At 33.6% G+C, this 12,711-nt stretch overlaps 1 protein-coding gene across 15 annotated transcripts in view; it reads right to left on the reverse strand.

Moving 5' to 3' along the window:
- RALGAPA1 (Ral GTPase activating protein catalytic subunit alpha 1) overlaps nt 1–12,711 on the reverse strand; it is a 269,144-nt gene that overhangs the window by 111,792 nt on the left and 144,641 nt on the right. For all 15 annotated transcript variants that reach the window (XM_045059797.1, XM_045059798.1, XM_045059796.1 and 12 more), the window contains 3 exons: nt 9,887–9,995; nt 8,525–8,635; nt 2,407–2,475 (listed from right to left, as the gene is read on the reverse strand). In XM_045059797.1, coding sequence (XP_044915732.1) covers nt 2,407–2,475; nt 8,525–8,635; nt 9,887–9,995 — 289 coding nt within the window. The remainder of the gene's footprint in view (nt 1–2,406; nt 2,476–8,524; nt 8,636–9,886; nt 9,996–12,711) is intronic.

Genomic DNA, 12,711 nt, shown 5'->3' on the forward strand with positions numbered 1-12,711 from the left:
GTCATGATCTCATGGTTCATGGGTTTGAGCCCTGCATCGGGCTTTGTGATGACAGCTTAGAACCTGGAGCCTGCTTCAGATTCAGTGTCTCCTTCTCTCTCTGCCCCTCCCCTGCTCATGCTCTGTCTCTCTCAGTCTCTCAAAACTAAGTAAATGCTAGAAAAATTTTCTTAAAAATTAAAAAAAAAGTTCTCCCTTAACAAGCCCTCTGCTTGGATAGTTAATCACTTCCTCCTCTATCCTACCCTGTGTCATACACATTTTTCTGCTTTTTATAGTAAGCATTTCTTATATTGGATTGCCGCTCTAATTGGATTGCTGCTCACTTGCCGCTCTAATCTTTAAAATCCATGAGGGCAGAGGCTACCTTATTTATATCTACTTAATTAGTTCCAAGCAGAATATCATACACATACTTTGTGATCAATAAATATTTAATGAATTAAGTGAGCAAGAAACAAAAACTGAATAGTGGAGATTTTTCATATTAATAGCTAGGCTTTGGAAGACAAAGATGATCTAGAAGGAAATGGCTAGTTATCCAGATACTTTTCACAAATTAGATTTGAAATTCTAAACCACAGTCTGAGATACTAAAATGAAGAACTCCTGGCTAAAATAGAGAATATGTATCTTTTAAAGATGAGGAAAAATGTATTTATCAAGGTCTAGATAATCTGATCAAATGGATTTTAAACTGAATATGAAGAGGAAGAATAAAAATTTCTGAGGTAAACTCATACAATTAGAGATACAGAAGACAAGAGGAATAACATGAAGAGACCAAAAGCTAAAAAGTTATGCAAGGCACACAAGTAAATATCTGAGAATAGGTCTGAAACATAATTATACCTTCAGATTTCGGTAAATTAATGGGCAGAGCCTAAGAAATAAAACATACTTGAAATTTCAATACCATATGATTAAAGGATGATGACACTGAGATCTGGAGAATAGAATTGCAAGATTGGGATGTGAAAATGGAAAGGAAAAGAATAATTTTCAGAGGAAGTAAGTAGAATCTAGAGTAGCCTTGATTAATAGAACTTTGTGCAATGATGGAAATGGTGTGTATTTGGCTACGTGGCTATTGAGCACCTGAAATGTGACTAGCACAAATAAGGAACAAATTTTTAACATAAATGTTTTAAATTTTGTTATTTATTTAATTTTATTTTTTGAGAGAGTGTTCGCATGCATGCATGCGTGCAAGTGTGAAAGGGTCAGAAGGAGAAGGAGAGAATCTCAAACAGGCTCCATGCCCAGAAAAGAACCCTCTGAGGGGTTCAATGTCACAACTGTGAGATCATGACCTGAGCTGAAATCAAGAGTCAGATGCTTAACCAACTGAGCCACCCAGCTACCCCATTAACATAAACTCTTAATTTTATTTAAATTTAAAGTCGCATGTGGTTAGTAGCTACTATACTGGGCAGCACAGATCTAAAGTCTCTATGATATATTATGTACTATGCCTAATATATAATAAAAAACTAACAGACATATGAACAAACAGGAAAATGGAATCCATAGTCAAGAGGGAAATATTTCAATAGACAGACTCAGCAATAACCCAGATAATGAATTTAGCAGATAAGGACTTTAAAATAATTATGATAAACATGATCCCAGGGTCATGGAATTGAGCCCCAGGCCAGGCTCCACAGTGAGTTGTGGAGCCTGCTTAAGATTCTCTCTCCTTCTCCCTCTTCCCTCTCCCCTCTTCACATTACCTCTAAAATAAAATATATAAAACGGTAAAAAAAAAATGTTAAAAATCTAGAAGACAAGATAAATATAATTGATGAAGAAATGCAGATTTCAGGAAAGATATAGAAACTATGAAAAGAAACCAAACAAAAACTTTACCTTGATAAATACAATACCTGAAATAATTATAATAGTCTCACAATGAATTTACTGAGTAAATTCAATCTTGTAGAACTTTCTGTGGCCAGAGGGTATGCCTTTTTCTGTGTGTCATATCTCTATTATACGTATTCTCCTTAATGGAAATTTTGTTATTTTCTACCGATAACAGCTACATAAAGATACATGGCTGCCTTCAGATTTGAAGAATTCCTCGGAATTACTAATTTTCAGGCATAAAAAAGGCCGTAACTTGGCAGGATAAAAGGAAATAGTTATAAATGAACAGAATGTTCTCCAACATTCCTCAAAACCCTGATATTCGAAGACTTTATCGAATAATCATGATTAACTCGAAATCTGAACTAAAATATAATTTACACTTAAATAATGTAAAGATATATTTCACATTATAGTGATTTTTAAACACAAAATGAATTAATGTTTACCATGTAAATATATGTATCTTTGCAATTTTAAAATATAAAGACTTTACTAGATAAATACATATTAAGTATCAAACAAAACTTAAATTACCCTCTTATCCATTTCATAAGATGAAGCTTCTGTACTTGGCAAAAGATGGGTAATAGTGGCTATTAGGATCTGTCAGCAAAGAAAAAAAGAGTTCAAAAATATGTTAAATGATGCATCTTAAAACTTAAATGTTAATGCTAAAAAAGCGATATAAAATCTGTTGATAAAAGTTTACCTTAAATACATTTTTAAATCCTAAATACATTAACAATGTTATTTCAAAGTAATTTTTAAATAGGTAAGCTTTTCAAGTATACTTAACTATCAATCATTTAAAATCCCCATGTATATAGAACCAGAATTATATAAACTGTCAACTATAAATGGATTTCTTACAAATTCAATTCATGAATCAATATAAACACACATATATGTTAACAGAAAATGAGAGGATATAGATAAGCAAAAATATTTATAAAAAACATCTGCAATCATATCACTCAAGAAATCTATTCTGCTTATGAAATTAGTTATAGAAGGAACGTACTTCAACATAACGAAGACCTTATACAACAAGCTCATAGCTAAAGTCATACTCAATGGTGAAAAGTTAAAAGTTTTCCTCTAAGGTCAGGAATAAGACAAGGATGCCCACAACTGTGCTTTTTATTCGGCATAATACCTGAAGTCCTACCATAGCAATTAGGGAAGAAAAAGAATTAAAAGGCACCCAAATCTCAAAAGAAGAAGTAAAATTATTTGTTTGCAAATGACATCATCTTATATTCAGGAAACCCTAAACATTCCACCAAAAAAGTGTCAGAACTAATAAATGAATTCAGTAAAGTTTCAGGATACAAAATTAATATATAAAAATCAGTTGCATTTCTATATACTAACAATGAACTGTCAGAAAAAGAAATTAAGAAAGATATACAATTTACAGTAGCATCAAAATAAAATACGTAGGACTAAATGTAACCATGGAGGTAAAAGATCTATACAGTGAAAACTATAAAACACAGATCAACAAAGCTGAAGAAGATACAAATAAATGGAAAGATATCCCATGTTATAGATTGGAAGAACTGGATCAACTGTTCATACTATTCAAAGTGATCTAAGATTCAATGTAATCTCTATTAAATTCCAATGGCATTTTTCTTAGAAAAAGAAAAAAACTGGAGTGCCTGGGTGGCTCAGTTGGTTGAGCATCTGACTTCGGCTCAGGTCATGATCTTGCAGTCTGTGAGTTTGAGCCCTGTGTCGGGCTCTGTGCTGACAGCTCGGAGCCTGGAGCCTGTTTCGGATTCTGTGTCTCCCTCTCTCTCTCTGACCCTCCCCCGTTCATGCTCTCTCTCTGTCTCAAAAATAAATAAACGTTAAAAAAAATTTTTTTTAAAAATAAAAAAACTATTCTAAATTTTATATGGAACCATAGAAAACCCTAAAGAACCTAAGTGTTCTTGAGGAACAACAAAACTAGAGGCATCATACTTCCTGATTTTGAGCTATATTATAAAGCTATAGTAATCAGAACAGTACTGACAGTAAGGTACTGACATAAAAACAGGCACATTGATCAGTGGATCAGAATAGAGAGCCTAGGACATAGGCACTAGCCACACACTTACAGTCAACTAATCTTTGACAAGGGCCCCAAGAGTATACAAAGGTGAAAGGACAGTATCTTCAATAAATGGTGCTAAGAAAACTGGATATCCACATACAAAAAGATGAAACTGGACCCCTATATTACACCACTCACAAAAATTAACTTGAAATGGATCAAAGACTTAAATTTAAACTCCTAGAAGAAACCATAAAACTAGAAGAAAACATTGGGAAAATATTCTTGACATTGGTTTTGGCAGGGATTTCTTGGATAAGACAAAAGCACAGACACCAAAAGCTGAAATAAACAAATAGGACCACATCAAACTAAAGAGTTCTGCACAGCAAAGTAAACAATAAATTGAAAGGGCAACTGATGAAACGGGGGAAAATATTTGAAAACCATGTTTCTGGATAAGGGACTAATATATAAAATATATGAAGAGCTCATACAACTCAATAACAAAAAAGGAAATAATCCAATTTAAAAATGGGCAAAGGACCTGAATAAACATTTTCCAAAGAAGACATTCAAATGGTTAATAGGTATATAAAAAGGTGCTCAATATCACTAATCACAAGGAAAATGCAAATCAAAACCACAATGAGATATCACCTTACATCTGTTGTAATAGCTATTTTCAAAAAGAGAGGAAATAACAGATGTTGGCAAGGATGTGGAGATAAGAAAACCGATTATACATTGTTGGCAGGAATCTGAACTGGTACAGTCTTTATAGAAAACAGTATGGAAGTTCCTCAGAATATTAAAAATAGAACTACCATATGATCCAGTAATCCTTCTCCTGACTGTATATCTAAAGAAATGAAATGGGTATCTCAAAGAGATCCCTCAACACTCATGTTCACTGCAGTATTATTCACAATAGCAAAGATACAGAAACAATCTAAATAAGTGTCCTACAATGAATAAATGAATACAAAAAAATCTATGTATATATACACACAATGGAATATTAATGTTCAGTCATAAAAAAGGAAATCTTGCCATTTGTGACAACATAGATGAAACTGGAAGGCATTACCATAAGTGACATAAGCCAAAGACAAATACTGTATGGTATCACTTATATGTGGAATCTTTAAAAAAAACAAAAACAAAAACAAAAAACCCAACCAACTAACCAACCAACCAAGTAAACAAAAACAGGTGATTTCATAAAAATAGAGAATAGAATAGTGGTGGCCAGAGGCTGGGAAGAGAAGAGGGAAATGGGGAAATATAGGTCAAAGGGCATAAATTTTCAGTTTTACTATAAAAAGGGTAAGTTCTGAGGATCTAATTAATGTACAGCATGGTGACTATAGTTAATCATACACTGAATATCTAGGAGTTGCTAAGAGGAGACTTTAAGCATTCTCACCATAAAAAACAAAACAAAAAACAGTTAACTATGTGAGATAATAGATGTGTTAATTATCTTTACCTTAGTAATCATTCCATAATTATCAAATCATCACGCTGTATACTTTTATTTTTTATTTTTTTTTAATGTTTATTTTTGAGAGAGAGAGTGACAGACCACGAGCAGGGGAGGGGCAGACAGAGAGGGACAGAATCTGAAGCAGGCTCCAGGCTCTGAGCTGTCAGCACAGAGCCCGATGCGGGGCTCAAACCCACAAACTGGGAGATCGTGACCTGGGCCGAAGTTGGATACTTAACCAACTGAGCCACCCAGGCGCCCCTCACTATATACTTTAAATATATACAATTATATTTGTTGATTATTCCTCAATAAAGTTGGAGGGAAAAAAAATAAAGAAATCTACTCTAAGGGTGCCTGGCTGATCAGTCAGTAGAGCATGTGACTCTTGATCTTGAGGTTGAGTTCACGCCCCATGTTGGGTGTAGACATTACTTAAAGAAAAAGAAATCTACTCTCTTGTCTTTCCAGACATTTCTGTGTACATGTGTGTGTGTGTAGATAAATATACGCTTTAAAAAAATTTATAATCTGGCTTTTTAAATTAACATGTACACTAAGCTGTGTAATGAATAAATTTGATAAAAAATATGAAATAATAAAAAATTATTAAAAGAAGGCAAAATATTCACATACAGTGTTATTTACCCTGGAAATTTTTTGATCTCATTAAACTTTTTTATGTGCATGTTAAAAATGTATAGGGGTAAGTTTATTGTATGCTATTATATTTTCGTAAGTTATTGCTTTAATGCATCAAGTAGAAATGTAAATGTACTTTACACAGTAAAAGGCTTTTATTTGCTAATAGAATGTAGAATATTAGATGCATCCGCTTAATATTGGTACTGGAACTGGCTGGGCTTCTATTCATAACTATGCAAACAGGTAAACATTAGTGAAATGCTCCACTATTTTGGGATTTCACTTCTCCATTCAACTAGAAGTGGAATATAATAACTCTTCATGTTTATCTGTAGCCATTGACCCCTATAATGTTTAATGAAGCAATGTGAAAAAATTCTGCATACTTAAGAAGTACTTAGGTGAGTATCAATAATATATAAACTGATAAAGAAAATAAGGGAAAGGATTTGCAGACTTTCAAATGAAAAAAAGAAAAATCTGCTTAAAGAATAATCTTAATTTTCAGGGGCGCCTGGGTGGCTCAGTCAGTTAAGCCTCTGACTTCGGCTCAGGTCATGATCTCACGGCTCATTCGAGCCCCATACTGGGCTCTGTGCTGACAGCTCAGAGCCTGGAGCCTGCTTCTGATTGTGTCTCCCTTTCTCTCTGACCCTCCTCTGCTCACACTCTCTTTCTCTCAAAAATAAATAAAAGTTTAAAAAAATGTTTTAAAATGGCCTTAATTTTCAAACAGAATAATCAACCTTAAAGGTTAAAATCTTCAAACGTTTTAATACTAACATACATTGCATTCACATTTACACCCAGTAATCATGTCCTGCATAATTATAATAGCTGCAGCCAACATTGATTAAAATTAATGCTTCATAATTTTAAGGCAAAAAGTTCTAAGCTGTTTGATATGTTTTCTCATTTAGTCTTCAGAGCAACTCTGTGAGCTAGATATTTTTATCACAAATGTAAAGAAAATGTAAAAATATAAAGAAAAATGTAAAGATAAAGAAAACGTGAGTTCAGAGAGCCAAGTAACTTGTTCGTAGTTACAAAGTTAGTAAATGGTTGAATCAGGGGTTAGTTAAACCAGGAATGTCTAATCCTCAAACCTAACTTCCTAACCATAATACTACATATTTTCAACTCAACAGATACCCACTGAACATATTCTACATGAAAGTCACCCTAGGCATAAAAAATAATAAAGAAGAAAAATGCCCTGTCTTAGAGGGCATTTTTGAATTTGTACACAAATATATTTTGTGCTGAAATAGAGGTTGGCAAAATGGTTGAGCCAGAAAAGCCTGGACTTAAAATCTTACACACTTGGGTATGAACTATTTCTACCCTGCTAGCTTGTGACTTCATATAGTTACTAAATCCTCAGTTCTCTCATATTAAATAAAGGTGGTGGGAGGCAAATAACAGTCTACCTCAAAAGACTTAAGAATTAAATGAGGTAATTTATGAAAAAGTGGCTGGTATAGCGACTGGTACATAATAGGTGCTTAATAAATATTGTTATATTTCCTAAAAATTTTATTAGAATATGAAGATAAGATAGATAAACTCTGGTTGGAGAGAAGAGATAAAGATTCTTATTTTTTGAGGAGATGGTATTAAACCAATCACTGAAAGATGAAGGGAGGATAAAAGAAGTAGAACATTTCAGGTAGGAAGAGTCAAGGTATGTTCAGGAGACAGTAAGTCAACTCAGGTATGTGGGCAACAGGATACTTCAAAGGAATCTCTACATAATTTTAAAAAGATGGGTTGAGGCCTCATCTGAAGGCTTCAAATTCCCAGATAAAGAACATGGGTCTTATTTTATAGGCAAAGGAAAACCACTCAGAGATATTGCTGAGTTTTGTTTTTTTCAGGTAGGTGTCAGAGTCATGTGAATGTGAAATGACGACTTGGCGGGGAAGACCTCAGAAGCCAGGGGATTAGTCAGAAGGCTACAACAGCATCTCAAGAAAGAAATAATGAAACAGATCAGGTATTGTATAAAGTATAGGAGGTCAGGTGTTGCAGGAAGCGTTGGAGACACAAAATTAAAATTAAAAAATAATTTTTCAAAAACAAATTTCAGCTATGATTAGCTGACGAGGAAAGAAAAGGGATGAATCAAAATAATATCCTGATTCTGGTAACTGGAGGGATGCTATGTTTTCTCACCTAAGAGAGGGAATGAAGCAGAATATACATTAATAAAGATGGTGGCAATTATCAATTTGCATGTAGCATTTAAAACCAAGAACAGAGTCTCCTAACATAAAATACAAAAGGACTGTCATGAACTTTGATATCTAAAACCAAAACCAAAACCAAAAACCAAAAACCAAAAAAACCAGCCTGGGTTGCCATTATTTAGCCATGCAAAATTTAAAGAAATTATTAAATAATTTTATATTTCAAGGTATCCAAATCTAAAGGTTTTTTAACAGGGTCATAATAAATAAATGAGAAATACTTACTTGAATAATTTTCAAGGGAGAATCAGGTTGGTAAATCTGAAGTCTAGGTACATAATGAACCAGCATGTGAAGCATGTTACAAGCTACATGGGCTACTGTTTTATTGGTAAACTGTAATAACAACAACAACAACAAATTATTCATTAATGCATTAGTTGTTGAAAAACTTTAAATTTCATACCTGTTTCTTTTTTTACTCTAAATTTGTGTATTAAAATACTATTAAGAGGATAAATATATAGTTGCAAAATAAGAATTCACAATATATTCCAAAAACACAATTTTTATTTTTGATTTTGAATGTTTGTCTTCATTAAAGTTTTATTCCATTTTCCCTCACCTAAATTTCTGCAACAGCCTGTAATCTTTTCAGTCTTTTCTCCATTCCAATCTGTTGCCCATTCCAATCAACTCTACACAATATTTTCAAATTAATCTTCTAAAGAACTGCTCTGATGCTCACATTCTTTATGCTTAAAGTTCTCAGATGACTCCCGAACGGCATAAAGTCAAACTTGTTAAGCTCAGCTTTTTATGACCACATGTCCCCCACTCTTCAAGCCCTAAGCAAATGTCTCCTATTTCCAAAGTCTTCTCTAACACCCAAGTCAAAGTTGAAGTTTCCTCTGACCTCGGTCAGCATTTCACATGCACTATTCATTTGGTTCTCTCAGCTTTTTGTTTTATTACTCTTATTTTAATCTCTCCAGTCATCATATTAACTTTTGAATCTAGTTTTTATAATTTTTTTCCTTCTGATATCCCTCAATCTGACCAGCAAAGCACCTCAAACATAGCACATACTATGACACAAATATTTGTCATATAAGTAATATTTGTACTTTTTATGTTTACATTCTATATAGAAAGTGCATTACAAGTTTTAAGACAAAAATAATATCATGCATACTTTCCCAAGCAAAAAATTTACTCATTCACACTCTCCAAATAATTAGGCTATTATTTTTTAACAAATCTTACTCTTGTTAGTTACAAAGAGACCATTTAACTTGAAATAATAAGCCCAAATCATGCAACAGCTCAAGAATTCAGGAAGTAATAAGGACTGAAGAGTAACTTACAAAAATAATGATTAGGAAAATATAAATGACCTTACAAATTAAATGACATAAAAAGCTGAGATAAAATTGGTGATCACCACAATACCCTTACATTCAAGAGTAGGACCACTCAAGGAAAAAGTCAAGATCAAGGAAATAATGTGTTAATAAATGAATAATAATAAAATGTAACATTTAATAAATGTCTTATCCTATAAAGACATAAGATATAATAAACACTTGGAGAAAAAGTCATGCATCCTGTATCAATATATTCCACTAAATAGGTTCTTTTTTTTACCTTTAGGGAAACACAAATTACATTCAGAGCTTCCTTAATTTGAGGATGATGAGACTCATGGACTAGTTCTTCACAAATCCAAATACCTAAACTGCACAGTGCTACACATCTGCAAAAAAGGCAACCAACAATGATATAAATAAAAGTGCATGAGACTTGAAATGAAATGAAACCACCACCCCAACCAAAATACCAAAACAAACCATCCTAGAAAGAACATGCACTGTTTAAATGAATCAATTTTTACTCTGTATATTAGCTCTTCTTAGCAAGAGAAAGTAGGAGGAAAGCACAGGGCTCCAAACTAAAAGCCTAATTTTCAAATATAATTTGCTAACAATCTCATAGGAGGGGATAACACACAGGATCTTTCTAACAAACCTATGTTAATAAATTGATATTGCCATAAAGCGTCCCAAACAAATATGTAACCTGCTTTCAAAAAAGGAAAGTGTGATTTTGTTGACAGCACCAAATGAACTTCAGCGAAAACATGAAGCTGCTGGGTCAAAGATTATTTTCATAACACTTAAATCTAACATAGCCAGCTATAAATTCTTTAAAACAAATTGGCAATACAAATAAAATTCATATGTTTTATAAAGAGATTCCAAAAGAAACAGAATTTGCATAATTTTTTCTATCCCCGAATGTCTTGTGAAACTTCATTTCCCTACTTCAACTGAGTTTCAGCTTGAAGGGACTTATTAGATGATCAGAATCAGTAAAAGAATCAGTAAAAATTCCATTAGTGTGTTCAAGTATAAGCTTCTGATGAAGCACATACTGGTTCCCTCAACTCCTTAAAAATGTCAACTCATTCTAGTATTCTGCTATACTTGGCATGTCCTGATACGGACATTCTTTTCTCTTTTTTAAAGTTTATTCATTTATTTTGAGAGAGCAAGCAAGAGCACGCACACACAAGTGGGGTAGGGGCAGAGAGAGAGGGAGAGAGAGAATCCCAAGCAAGATCTGTGCAGAACATGGAGCCTGACACAGGGCTCGATCTCACAACCCTGAGATCATGACCTTAGCCGACACCAAGAGTTGGATGCTTAACTGAGTGAGCCACCCAGGTGTCCCCCTCCCCATGATGATATTCTTAACATTTTTTTCAGTAGAATGCTAAATTTCAGAACAATTCAATGCAGAAATTGTTTTCTTCCTGAACACAGATGATCAGAAGTTAAGTGTCTTCTTTCAGTTTATCACAGTGTTAATGCTAATAAATTATTTACTATCAAAAGTACCAAAGGATGACTGGATGGCTCAGTCAGTTGAGTGTCAGATCTCAGTTCAGGTCATGATCAGGTTTGTGGGTTCGAGTCTCACACTGGGCTCTCTGCTCTTAGCGCAGGGCCTGCTTCAGATCCTGTCTTTCTCTACCTCTTCCCCACCTGCACACTATCTCAAAAAAATAAATAAACATTAAAAAAAAACTACCATAAAGTCTTCTAAGCGAAGTCTACTGTTTTATTTCTTCCCTACTGTTGCCCACCTATAAATATTCTAGATCTAAATAACCAAGTTTCAGGTTTAGCAGTGGGAAGCACTGTAATCCTAGAGTAATAATAAACTCCATGAATGCAGCTAATTAACACAGACCAGAAGTAAAATGCTTAACAGACATTTTTATAATTGAGGGGTAAGATCAAATTTGTGTGTGCATGTGTGGGTGTGTGTATGTTTGTGTGTTTCCTACATTCTTCAAGATATTCAAATAATTTAGACTAGTCCCAGTATGGCTCAAGTCTGTGCTCCTGGTCAGATTTGGGGGTCTTCTAAGACCTCACATTCCTGAAAGGAAAGCAAGTTTAGAAAATACTTACATTCAACTTTTGGGATTTCCCTATACTCTCAAGACAAGCTAATGTGTTAATGATTCCCAAGTCTACTTCTGGGCAGCTATGTTTTAGGCTTCAATGTTCTTTCACTTGAGAGGCAACACAGTTTAAAAAAGAAGAAAAAAAAAAAAGGCAGAAGATCTAGGATCTGAAGCTCGAAGTTCAAATCTGGTTCTGTCACTTATTACTTATATATCTGATACGTCTCTGAAGACAAAACGCCAGAGTTGCAATCATGGGTCTGCCATTTCTGGATGATAGGGCAGATTATTTAAATTCTCTGAGCTCCCATCTATAAAAAAATCAGATAAAAACTGCACATATGTCCTAGAAATGTTGCAAAGATTAAATGAGGTAATAAGGTGTTCAGAACAGTGCCTAGCACAGAATAAATGTTAGTTTTCTAAGCCATCAGTTTTTTGCTAGTAAAGTTGGAAGAATAATGATTCCAGTAATTTCTTAGAATTGTGATGAGGATTAAGTGGAACAATTTGACAGGAAAATCCTTATAAACTTAAAAGGTTATCATTATTAATCATTAGCATAGCAAATGTTAAAGAAATAATATTGATAATAATCACATTTGGGGTTAAGGCTACCAGAAATGAAAATAGGGGAATAATGGAAAGACAACGTCATTTTCTGGAGTAGTTATCCAGTATTAAAATGAAACTAATGTAAAAGAAGAATTTATTCAAAGAGATTTGTTTCTAGTTAAACTTGGCTATTAAGAAAAATATCCAACTGCATTAAAGGCTAGAGCTATGTCTCATTTAAGCAAACTGCTCATTTTACATTAATTCTAGTTGCTGTTAAAAGGTTTAAATTGCAATTAGAATCCAAATGGTCAAAGCCATAATCCATATTTTTTAGAACCTTGGGTCAAAAAAATGTGCAGATGTTAGGAAAAGAGGAAGCATTCCAGACATGTAGGTCAGAATAGTAGTAAACGCAGACTACTACTGAGGCTAATTACAT

The sequence above is a fragment of the Felis catus genome, chromosome B3, assembly GCF_018350175.1.
Source record: "Felis catus isolate Fca126 chromosome B3, F.catus_Fca126_mat1.0, whole genome shotgun sequence".
Lineage (NCBI taxonomy): Eukaryota > Metazoa > Chordata > Mammalia > Carnivora > Felidae > Felis > Felis catus.